This window comes from Macrobrachium nipponense, chromosome 27 (assembly GCF_015104395.2).
Source record: "Macrobrachium nipponense isolate FS-2020 chromosome 27, ASM1510439v2, whole genome shotgun sequence".
NCBI classification, from domain to species: Eukaryota; Metazoa; Arthropoda; class Malacostraca; order Decapoda; family Palaemonidae; genus Macrobrachium; species Macrobrachium nipponense.
This window is the reverse complement of record NC_087216.1, coordinates 64,034,930-64,046,477: the sequence shown is the minus strand read 5'-3', so window position 1 is coordinate 64,046,477 and position 11,548 is coordinate 64,034,930. Positions and strand designations below refer to the sequence as shown.

The 11,548-nt window shown below is 36.0% G+C and overlaps 1 protein-coding gene across 1 annotated transcript; it reads left to right on the top strand.

The window, feature by feature from the left end:
* The first annotated feature begins 201 nt into the window (after nt 1-201).
* LOC135200704 (uncharacterized) lies at nt 202-10,870 on the top strand. The gene is made up of 2 exons (XM_064229312.1): nt 202-287; nt 10,432-10,870. The coding sequence occupies exons 1-2, from the start codon at nt 202-204 to the stop codon at nt 10,868-10,870; spliced, it is 525 nt and encodes a 174-aa protein (XP_064085382.1).
* The last annotated feature ends 678 nt before the right edge of the window (nt 10,871-11,548 follow it).

Here is an 11,548-nt window from a genome sequence, read left to right as displayed (position 1 = left end):
GCAAGAACGAATCCACTAGTGAATTAACAAGTAGTTACAGATTTTCAATTGCTGAAGGAGGGATGAATAGAGACAGCTAATAATTGTTCTCATTCCTATCAATATTAATTGCAGCTGTAAAGCAATTTTGATATTATATAGCTATGATATAACAGATAGATATTGGTTCTTTTGAAAGTAGCAGCTGAAGCCCCAAAGAGAATGACGGAAGTGAAGATTAAAGTAGAAGCCGCGCAGAAAACGAAGAAGAAAGTGTGGGTGAAAGTGAAAGGCCAAAGTCCCAAAAGGTGAAGACGTGGAAGGTGCAAGTGAAAGGTAACCTCCCGAAGGAAGTAGTCACTTAGGTAACTTAAAAACAAAAGAGCGTTCACCAGAATAACTTTGTAACGTGATGAATGAAGGTAACAGGCGATTACCGCATAACCATTTCATCAGACAACCTCTCCGGTAATAAAATGCTCTTCAAAGGTTTGAGAAACATTATATGCAGACTAAATGTTACAAAGTCGAAACTATAAATATTTAACGTGTCATACATAGAGACAATAATACAAGCAGGTTATCCCCTGACATTTATTCCCATACATATGAATGCAGGATGATCACACTTAAATACATACGTATATAAATATATCAATACATACACACACATTTTTGTGAAACACGTACTCGTGACCATTATTTATATAAATATAGCCCAGTCCTTGGCCTCGGACAGACGTCCAAGCCAGCCTCCCCATATGCCTACAAAGGCGCTACTGGCGCGCCCTGAACTCTGACAAAGCCGACGCCATATTCTCCAAAGGTCCTCTACATAAGGCACCCAGAAGTGCTGAGTCACGTGCTACGTCTCCTCGCACGCAAGCGCTCCTTACGCTAGAGACTATCAATTTTGGAAACCAGCATTGCAGTAGTATTGCATTTTTGAAATGGAAACAGCGTTTTCCATATTGTGAAAGATAGGAGCGGTTTAGACATTATACGGCGCTCTGACCACGTGTGGCCAATTGCCTTGCCTTTATCCCAGGCCGGTCATTGTTTCTTGTAAATAAATGTAAATTAGATAATTAGCGGGTTGGGTTTTCAATGGCAACCTTCCAGAGTGAAACTAAACAAATCCCTTTTACAGTTATCTAAGGTAGGTCCTAAGCGCTCATATTTAAGTTTTTCCCTTACGTCTGGGGCGTCAGGCCAAGCCCCATACGTAATAGGTATATATATTTATTATATATATATAATATTATATAATATATATTATATATTTATATATATATATAATATATAATATATATAATAATATATATTATATTATATAATATATTAATATATATAATATATATACGTATTTAAACGAATCTCTTCTAAGAAATTTAACGAAAAGCTAACAGTGTCTATTGAAGAAGACCTTCATCCTAGAGGCACAGTAAATTTCGAAAACCTCCTCCACAGTCACAAACATCTCTCTCTCTCTCTCTCTCTCGTCTCTCTCTCTCTCTCTCTCTCTCTTCTAAAGGTCTCGGGTCAGCTTTGCTATTGTGAGCTACCGCATATCCCGAAACATCCTTCGGCCGAAGGAGGTGGATGGACCATCAGGGTTCCTCTGGAAATGGGGGGAGGATCCTTCTACAACTATTCAGCTCCACAGTTTTCTAATAGGATTCCCCCCCCCCCCCCACCCACCCCTCCTCTCTCTCTCTCTCTCTCTTCTCTCTCTCTCTCTCTCTCTCTCTCCACATGATATTTTATTTTGAGAAAAAGCCTAATATAATTCCGTTCTAAGTTATCGGCGCTAGGAGGTTAAAGTTTTCTGGTTCTCTCAGCAAGTGTTTTTTATGAATATATATGTATATATATATCACACACACACACATATATATATATTATATATATATATAGTATTATAAATATATATATATATATATAATATATATTTATACACACACATGCACACACACACGCACACACACAGATATATATATATATATAGTATATATATATATATATATAGATATATATATATATATATATATATATATATATATTACTTATGACAAAATCTCTTTCAAAGCCTTATGACAAAATCTCATTTTCAAAGCAATCTGACAAAATCTGACAATCTGTCCTTCAAAGCATTCTGACAAGATCTCTCCTTCAAAGTCTTATGACAAAATATTCCCTTTCAGAGCATTCTGACAAAGTCTGACAATATCTATCCTCCAGAGCACTCTGCCAAAATCACTCCATCGAAGCATTCTGAGAAAAATCTCTCCTTCTTCGGAAGATTCTAACAAAATCTCTCCTGCGAAGCCTTAATACAAAAATCTATCCTTTCCTTTAAAGCAGCGGTTCCCAATTATGTTTGGTCATTACCCCACTTTTTCCAAAATCCTGGCTAGCAGCAAGCTCGTTACCCCGACACCATATCTATTATTTTGTACATGATCAATGTAAAACAAACTCTTTTAGTTGGTTGATCCTTTCTTTACTTTCAATTATTGAAACAAATATATCAAGAAGTACTATTACTTTCTGTTAAAAAAAAATGCATACATATAATAAGGTTGAAAATAAATAATCTTTTTTTAATAATAATACATATGTGTATATATACTACATATATGCCTATTATATATATATATATATATATATATATATATATATATATAATAATATATCTATATAATATCATATATATACATATAATTATTACTATATATATATATTATATATTATTATATATATGTATATATATATATATATATATATATATCTATATCTAGATATCTATATATCTATATATCTATCTATCTATCTATATATATATATATATATATATATATATATATATATATATATATATATATATATATATATATATATATATATATATATATTACAGCACCTGTCAAAATTAAAACTGTCATTACCCCCCTCAAATGCGAAATTACCCCCATGTGGGGTAATTTAACCCTATTTGGGAACCGATGCTTTAAAGTGTTCGGATATAATCTCCCCTGTTTGGCATTCTGACAAAATCACTACTCCAAAGCTTCTGGCAAAATAATCTCTCCTTCAGAACATATGGCAAAATCTCTTCAAAACATTCTGACAAATCTCTCTGGACTCCTTTTCAAAAACGTCTTGGCACAAAGAATAAGTTAAACGCAAAATCGACACCAGAAATAAATAACCATCAAGTAATCAGTGAATGTGAAAATGATAATTTCAGCAGTGGAAGAAAATTATACAAAATATCATAAGCTTATTAAGTAAACAATAAAAGAAGAACTAAGAATACCTATCTTAGATTTAAAAGAAAAGTGAGCTTTTGTTATCAAAAAGAAATTATTGGTTTTTGCAAATATACATAAAAAAAGAAAGAAAAAAATATTGTATAGAAAGGATCAATAAAACAGAAATAATTAATTTAAAATTCCTTGAAGTAAGTAATTTTATGTAAGTAAATGAAATAAAGGGTTATTTACTATGTACACTTTTCATTTACAAAAATCCCAGATATTATGAACCGATTTACGATACTCTTAAATTGAGAGAAAACGCGCCATTTGTCAGCCATAAATTCCGGCAGCAATTAACGAAAATATTACAGAAAAACATGATAAAACCGAAGACAAAAAGAGAATTGCTTATCTCGCCTTTCAGCAAATGCCCATCAATTCCCGGCCCGAGAAAATTACACAGGGAATAAGAAGTGTAAAAATATAAAAAAACGTGAAGATAAGAAACTGAGAAGGTGACAAAAAAGCAGCGGCCATGATCAGAGGATATGGGTTTCGCTCCGTCTATTGGGGTCATAAGTCCTTTGGTTTTATTGCTCCGGGTTAAGGGCTCCTCTTTCCGTCTATTTCGTGGAAGATCGATTTCGTGATGATTGGGAATTGTCTCTCTTCAATTATAGCGGAAATACTTATATTTTTTCAACTATCGTTTAAATCAAGGGCTCTTAACATGGATACCCATACCCTTTGGGGGCATGAGAACCACGTGCTTGGGGTTATGGGACTTGATCTCTGGATATTTGTATAGATTTAATTTTAATAAGTCAATGTAGACATGGCTACATTTTGTAAATATATAACTATATAAATCTATAAATGCTTTTGATTTTCTTGTATATTCTGTTCCTAACTATTCATACCTGAAGTAAGTAGTAAACTAAGTACATTAAGTTGTATTGTCAACAAATAGGACTAGAGAGGACTTAATCAAAATTTGTATGGAACCATATTGGGTCATTCATTACGGGTCTACAGTCATCAAAAGGTTAAGAACCGCTAGGTTAAATTAGTAATTATTTGTCCTTGAGATTCCAAATACAACAGTTTTGTTTTCACATTTTTCATATCATTTCATTTCGGTAGGGATTTGTCTCTTCGGTTCATATGAAAACGAATATTATAATCCTGGCACTCTGAAAATAATTCCAGGAACCTCGGTTGTTATACAATGTTTTATGTTAATATTAGTTTGTTCTTTGAGTTTTATTTCCAAAGCTTCCCCTTTTATGCCAAAAATACGATGCGGTGAGTGAAGTTTCCTATATAGTTTAAAAAACAGAGAATAGATATGGTTTGTAGCATAAAGGTGTTGCGGATATTGACACTCAACATCTAGATATCACTGTACTGCAAGACAACTGAATGATATTCATTTTGTGGTCTGTAAATCTTTCGTTTCCCATCAATTTACCTTAAAGAATACGAAAGCAAATGGATAAGTAGACATATTCGGTCTATTTTTACCACTGACTATTTACCTTAATCCTAAGGGCAAAACCGTGGTGCCTCCCTTTCCCAGGACGACCAACTAGTGTTGAAACATTTAGGGCATTTGGTCAAATTAACAAATAAGAACACGAAGTTATAATTCCAGTGGGTAATACGAACACTTTTGATCAAATTGGTTTTCTCTGGCTTTGGCACAAGAAAATGAAAATTATAGAAATTATCTGTTTAGAAAGTACACGAATTTCATGATAAATGTAATTGGAAACCGAATCATGGATCTATGAAATGCAAATTACCTTAATCATAATGTCTGAGCACCAAAAAATGATAGTTCATTATTGAAATGGAATTTCATTCAATTCTCATGGATTTAGGACAGAAAGTGAAAATTCATGTCTTTACTAATTTAGGGCTAATATCGAAAGATTCTTTTTTTACCGGTTAAGGGCCAAGTACTAAAGAATCTGTCTTTATGGATTTAGAGCCAAAGAAGAAGCTCAAGCCTGTATGAATTTATAACAAAAATAGGAAGATTCTGTCTTTGCGCCTCTATGATAACGGGCCAGTGACTTACAAAAAAGAATAATATAAAATATAAAAAAGGGGGAGGGGGAGAGTATGCTAATACTGCTATACTGTTACACAAGGTCTTCGATAAACCTACGAACAGTTTACGTACTGTGTCGAAAGTGATGCCAATGAAAGCTGTTGTGACTGTTGGAAATAGTTAACATAGTACATAATACCTTTCCGTTAAAACTGTTTCTCAAGGGAGACAACGGAAGCCACAATACTCTACTCGAAAAGAAAGAACAATGGAGACACTTGGAGCTTCTCTTCACTTCCCTTTGTGTTATCTCTAATAATAATCTGTTCTCTGATCATTCTGTTGGGGAAAAGTTTCAAGGCCTTCAGGGCTATAAGTGAACAATGCAGTGCATTTCTCTCAAAGCTCTTTCTAAATGAGTAAATATTGCAATAGTTAAAAAATTCAGTTCCATGTTTTCCATTCGTAACTGAGGTAACCTATTATTATTCTTTGCAACCAAAATTATTAATGTATCACCACGAGCTTTGAAGTAACGAGTCAATGAGCCTCTCTTTCCACTTCATTAAAGCTCGATATTCGCGTGTTGCATTTTTACTCTGCGTCAGGTATTCTTTTCGTTATCCGAAATAGACTTTCGGGTCCGTTTTGATGACAATGCTATTTTATGCAGCCCTCGATGTAGAATTAGATTTAAATCTTTTTTAGGATGTCGGATATTTAAATTATGAAATTGTTTTTGCCTGCCATGGGAACATTTTATCAGAAGAGACAATTTCATTGTGCCTATGAATTTTTTGTGATCATAAAAGTAACGAAGTTTTATTTTATGATGCTTTTGGTGTAAGTATATTCAATGCTAATGCAGATGCCAATATTAAAATAACGTAAGGATTTATTTCACTGTGCCCTTCCTATTGAACCGAGAACAAGGGGCAAATGCACCTGAGTTCGACATATGAAAGCGGACGACCGGAAGAACTATAAAAAGACGTCATGTCTACACAGGAAATTCATTACTATCAGACATCATTGTGGAACATGGAATTTGTTTACGAGAGTATTTCCAAGTTTGTTGAGTTGGGGAAATTTAAGGCCATTTATGGCATGCACTTTTTTTATACATACTTGTATTTACCCTGACTTCTCCGTCTGTCTGTCTGTCTGGGTAAGACATTTGACTCAATTTCTAACCTGTTTCTTTCGTTTGATGGACTTGAAAGTTTGCATGGTGACTAAATTCGGGTGACAATAACACTTAAATGGTCAGTGGTGACCTCCAGTGGCTCTACAGTGACCTCTACCGGTATCTCGGGATTTGTATGAAAATCTTCGGATAAGTTAGTAACTCTGCGGACTTTTCAAACCTCCTTGGGCTCGACAGGATATCAACTTCGTTAGCTATGATCATAAATCTGTTACATTTTCTCAAAAACTAAAAATTATACTAAAAAAAGAAATATAAAAAATCTCTCTTAAACACGCTCGTATTGAAATGAACTAAAAAGTGAAAAATACATTTTTTGAGGAACCAGGATTTTCTTACAATTAATCAAGTTTACAAAAATAAAAACGTGAGCGCCAAATATGGAGGGAAAGGCAACGAGAAATAATAAATATATTTTTCTTTCTCTTGCAGCATTTCCCTCCATGTAAAACATCACAAAAGAAAACAAAACTTGGCATCAGCAAAAGCCGCCCCCCCCCCCCTCCCCTTTCAACTTTACGAGTCACGTTTTTCATGAAAGTTCAGGGGAAAACTTAAGTTGTTCGGACTTTTGCGAACTGCTCAGCCTAACAAAAACTTATCTCTGCTGATGTTTGTGCCTCGATTTCCTACCTGACTTACGGAAATGGTTCAAAATGCCGTAAAAAATCCTATGAAGCAAAAGAGAGGTATAAAATAAATTGGTTGGTAGAAAACCTCAACCACAAAGAAGGTATGTTGGCAAAGTCCAGACAGTGAAATAATGTTTAGAGTTGCTGAAATTCAACCCTTTTTCATTATCAGAAAGTCGACTTAAATAATCAAAATTTTTTAAATATTATTATTTAGTAAGTTATTGTAAGGTATGAGGCCCGACGAATTTACCTAGCACTGGGCAGGTTGCCTTAAGTTAGGTTAGGTTATGTCCAAATCCCAAAGACTAAGATAAATATTACTCGATTCAAAGATTTTTCTAAATTTGGGAAAAAGGGAGCGAGGGGAGAATTCGGAAGCTCTAGCAGAAGTGAGACCTGCAGAGCTTTGAAGAAGAAAGGAATCGTTCAGATGCTTGCGGTTGGCAAATTCCCGAGATGTAGGTACACTAGATTGCCCTAGCACCGTTGTTTTTGGCGTTCCCATAGGTTAAGGTTAGTTAGGTTGGTTGTTAAATAATAATGTCCGTGGTGTAATTTGGGTGTGGGGAATGTAATTAGATTATTTTCAAGAAGATTATACGGTTAGTTTTTAAGATGTGGCGTCTCGCTTTCTCAGGGAAGATCCAGCACTCGGTTACAGTTTGGTAATATGCTTCCGGGTGCCTTAAGAAGAAGCAGTCAGCTCAGTAGTAAATGAAAGTACATTATAAGATTTCATATTTGAATCAGGAAACCGAGGCAGTTTCAGAGTAACAGGAACTATTATCTAAAAAACAAATGAGAGCGAAGGGTAGCCGTATTTTTAAACAATTACTCGTATAATTGCTAGTTACCCTCTGTAGGATAGAGAATAAAGATTAAAATATAATGAAATACACAAAGCACTCTCCCACCAAGCCGGAAAACGACGGAACAGGATTCACACGAATCAAATCAAATGAAGATACGATGCAGAGAGCAGTTTATCTCCTGCAGGGATAAACACGCCAGACACATATGATCCATAATCCGCTCATCTCTTCCTTCCTGTATGTCATATTTACTGATCTGAGAGTCAATCAACCACACCAGAACTCGATTCAGATGAAAAGCGCTTCCCATTTACTCAAATCAAAGGACTGCATTTTTGATGCGCGTTGCAATTCATGGCACAAATGCATTTTCTCGTTGACATAAATAGAACCACCTCTTTGCCCGCGTGATGAAATTGGAAGTCTGGATTGGTCCATAAATTTCATAGGTTTTATTTGTATTTTTCGTGGGAAATGTATTTAGCCTATGACGGGACCAGTTCGGAATTCACCAATTACTGATTCCTAGTTACTATGGCCATTACGCATCTGTCTCCTATCAGTATAGTCTTTCTTCCCATTTTTTATTGACGATTCGCATAATTACTTATTACACAGATGATCGAGAACTGATTACTCCTTAATAATGTTATCCAACCTCAGACGTTGACTCATTGCTGATATTAATTCTCAAAATGTTCTTATTGCATTCACTCATATTTATACCAATACTGATTATATCAGTTTTCTTATACAGATGGAATCGTTTTCGAGATTTTAGTTTTCTGTGAAAGAAAACTATTGAGATGGCTTCATCTGTCCGTCCGCACTTTTTCTTGTCCGCCCTCAAGATCTTAAAAACATCTTGGTGAGACTAGAGGTCTGCAAATTGGTGTTGCTCATCCACCCTCCAATCATCTAACATACCAAAAGGAGGCCTCTAGCTCAGTGGTTTTCATTTTACATTGTTCACTCTCTTATTATTCATTGACTTCTGGTTACAGATATTTGTGGCAAAATGCAACTATCCATCGCCTTTTACATGAGGTGCACTGACGCCACTACCTCCCAACGGGGTATAGATAACATTGGTGTACCATGAATATTTTGCCCTACTTCTTAACAAATCTACGGAAACATACGAAACAGTTCTCCACGTTCTAAAGTATTTGCGTTCAACTTGACAACCTGAAAGTTTAATAGTTGATTTTGAAAGAGTCACTTATGATACTATCCATAATACTTTCCAAGTGCGAAAGTAACCGGATGTTCGTTACATTTAGTCAAAGATATTTTCCGAAAAGTGTCTGTTTTGGCCCTAAAGTGCGCTAGAAAAGTGTGTCGGAATTGAACGCCTTAGGTAAGTTCTTTTGCAGTGCTCGCATTTCTTCCCCTTGGGGACGCTTTTGGTGCATCTTAGGAGGAGGAGGAGGAGGAGGTACTAGTCGACAATGATGATTTGCCTCAAGAACTGATTTCCTACTTCGAAACCCATTACATTTAATAGTGGGTAGGAGCAGAGTCCTCCCAGAAGAACTGTCATTCCAACATTTTCTGTGTATCTGTGGAATGTTCAAGAACGGACCTTGAATACTTGACCAAACACAAACAACAGAGTAGAAGGGCTTCATAACGCCTCTCGAAGTTGTGTCACAAACACCCACCCAAATATTTGGAACAGATAAACATTTTAAAAGCGAAGAGTGTCTAGCAAAGAAGAAAAGAACTGACCTCGAACGAGGCAAAGCATCCTGCACGAAGAAATGGTACAAAGGTATTTATGTAAGAATACAATGGATTGTTTCCATGTGCGATTCTCAGCGTCAACTTCACTTTTGACGAAGTAGTGCAATGAAATTCATTCATTCTAAACTTGAATAAAAAGTTTATTTTCATTTAATGCTAGTATCATCTTTTCAACTATTGAGTGAACTTGCATAATTTTGAAATTGATCGTAACTTGCATTAGTTTTACCTCAAAACTTTATTTTCCCTTACTCCTACTATTTCTTTATTTTGAATAAAGCAGTAAGCTTGCAATCATTTTGAAAATTTATTGCAACTTGAATTGATTACCTGATTTTCCTGTTATAAATAAACAATCTTTCCATTTCATAATACCCTTTTATTCTCATACTTTGGTGGACATACTCTATTAATTCTACGGCTTACAATTCCTTGCGGTAAAAATAAAAGAACCCTTAAGGCAAAATTCCTACAGTGAAAACTCCAGTGGCAAAAGTTCTATGGCAAAAAGTCCTTGGCAAAAGATTCCTATGGGTGGAAAATTCCAGCGGCAAAATTTCTTATTGCAAAAGTCCTAGGTGAAAATTCCTACAGCGGAAAGTCCAAAGCTGAAAAGTCCTACAGCAAAACTCCACCGTTAAAAATCCCTAAAGTCCTACAATGAAAAGTGCTATGGTGAAAAGTCCTATGGCGAAAAGTGTTACTGTGAAAACTCCACTGGCATAAATTTTTACAGTGAAAAGTCCTACAGTGAAAAGTCCTACAGCGGAAAGTCCTATGGGGAAAAATCCTGTGGCAAAAACTCCAGTGGCAAAATTCCTACTGCAAAAAGTCCTATGATGAAAGTCCTGGGTGAAAACTCCTACGTGGAAATTCCTATGGTGGAAAGTCCTATGGTGAAAAATCCTACAGTGAAAAGTCCCGCCACGGCGAAACTCCAGCATAAAAAATCCCTAAAGTCCTGCAATGAAAAGTCCTATGGTGAAAAGTCCTACGGCGAAAAGTCCTACGGCGAAAACCCCAGTGTCATAAATTCTTACAGTGAAAAGTCCTACAGTGAAAAGTCTTACAGCGACAAGGCCTATGGTGAAAAGTCCCACAATGAAATGTCCTACGGTGAAAACTCCGGTGGCAAGAAGTTCTACGGCAAAGTGTCTTATGGCAGAAAGTCCTAGGGCTAAAACTACAGCAGCAAAAAGTCTTCTTTACGACGAAAAAGTCCTATGGTGAAAACTCCAGCGGCAAAAAGTCCTACGGCAAAAGTCTTACGGTGAAAACTCCAACAGCAAACAGTTCTACGGCAAAAAGTCCTACAACGAAAACTCCAGCGGCAAAAATTGCTAGAGCCACAAATGAGATAACTTGTTTAAAAGCAAATGAACATCAAATGAAACAGTTCCGTAGGTAACATAAAAGTGCTTCAGCTGTCTACAAGAACACGATTGATGAGGCAACGGAAGCTTCTGTCATTCCAAAGAGGAGGAATCTCCTCTCTTCATCCCAGAAAGTGGGAATCCTCTCTCTCATCCCAGAAAGTGGGAATCCTCTCTCTCATCCCAAAAGTGGGAATCCTCTCTCTCATTCCAGAAATGGCCAATCTTCAAATGGCTTGAAACGAAATTACCAGACGGGGGGAGGAGGAAGAGGAGGAGTTGCGGGCGGGGTTAGGGGTGGGCGGCGAGGGAAGCATGACAACAATGTATTTTGGAGCGATAAGAAGAAAAAAAGAAAAAGAAAAAGGAACTTGGTAATGAGCGAAGTTGAAGAAAGGTAAATGGAAGTTGGGAAGGAGTCCAAGACACCATCAGCAGAGGATTACCAGTTAATTGGTATCAAAAACTAAGAGGAAAAAG

Coding starts and splice junctions, on each gene's coding strand:
- LOC135200704 (XM_064229312.1), top strand. CDS start 202: ATGACGGAAGTGAAGATTAAAGTAGAAGCCGCGCAGAAAACGAAGAAG. Junction 288..10,431: donor AAAGGCCAAAGTCCCAAAAG/GTGAAGACGTGG, acceptor AAATTTTTACAG/TGAAAAGTCCTACAGTGAAA.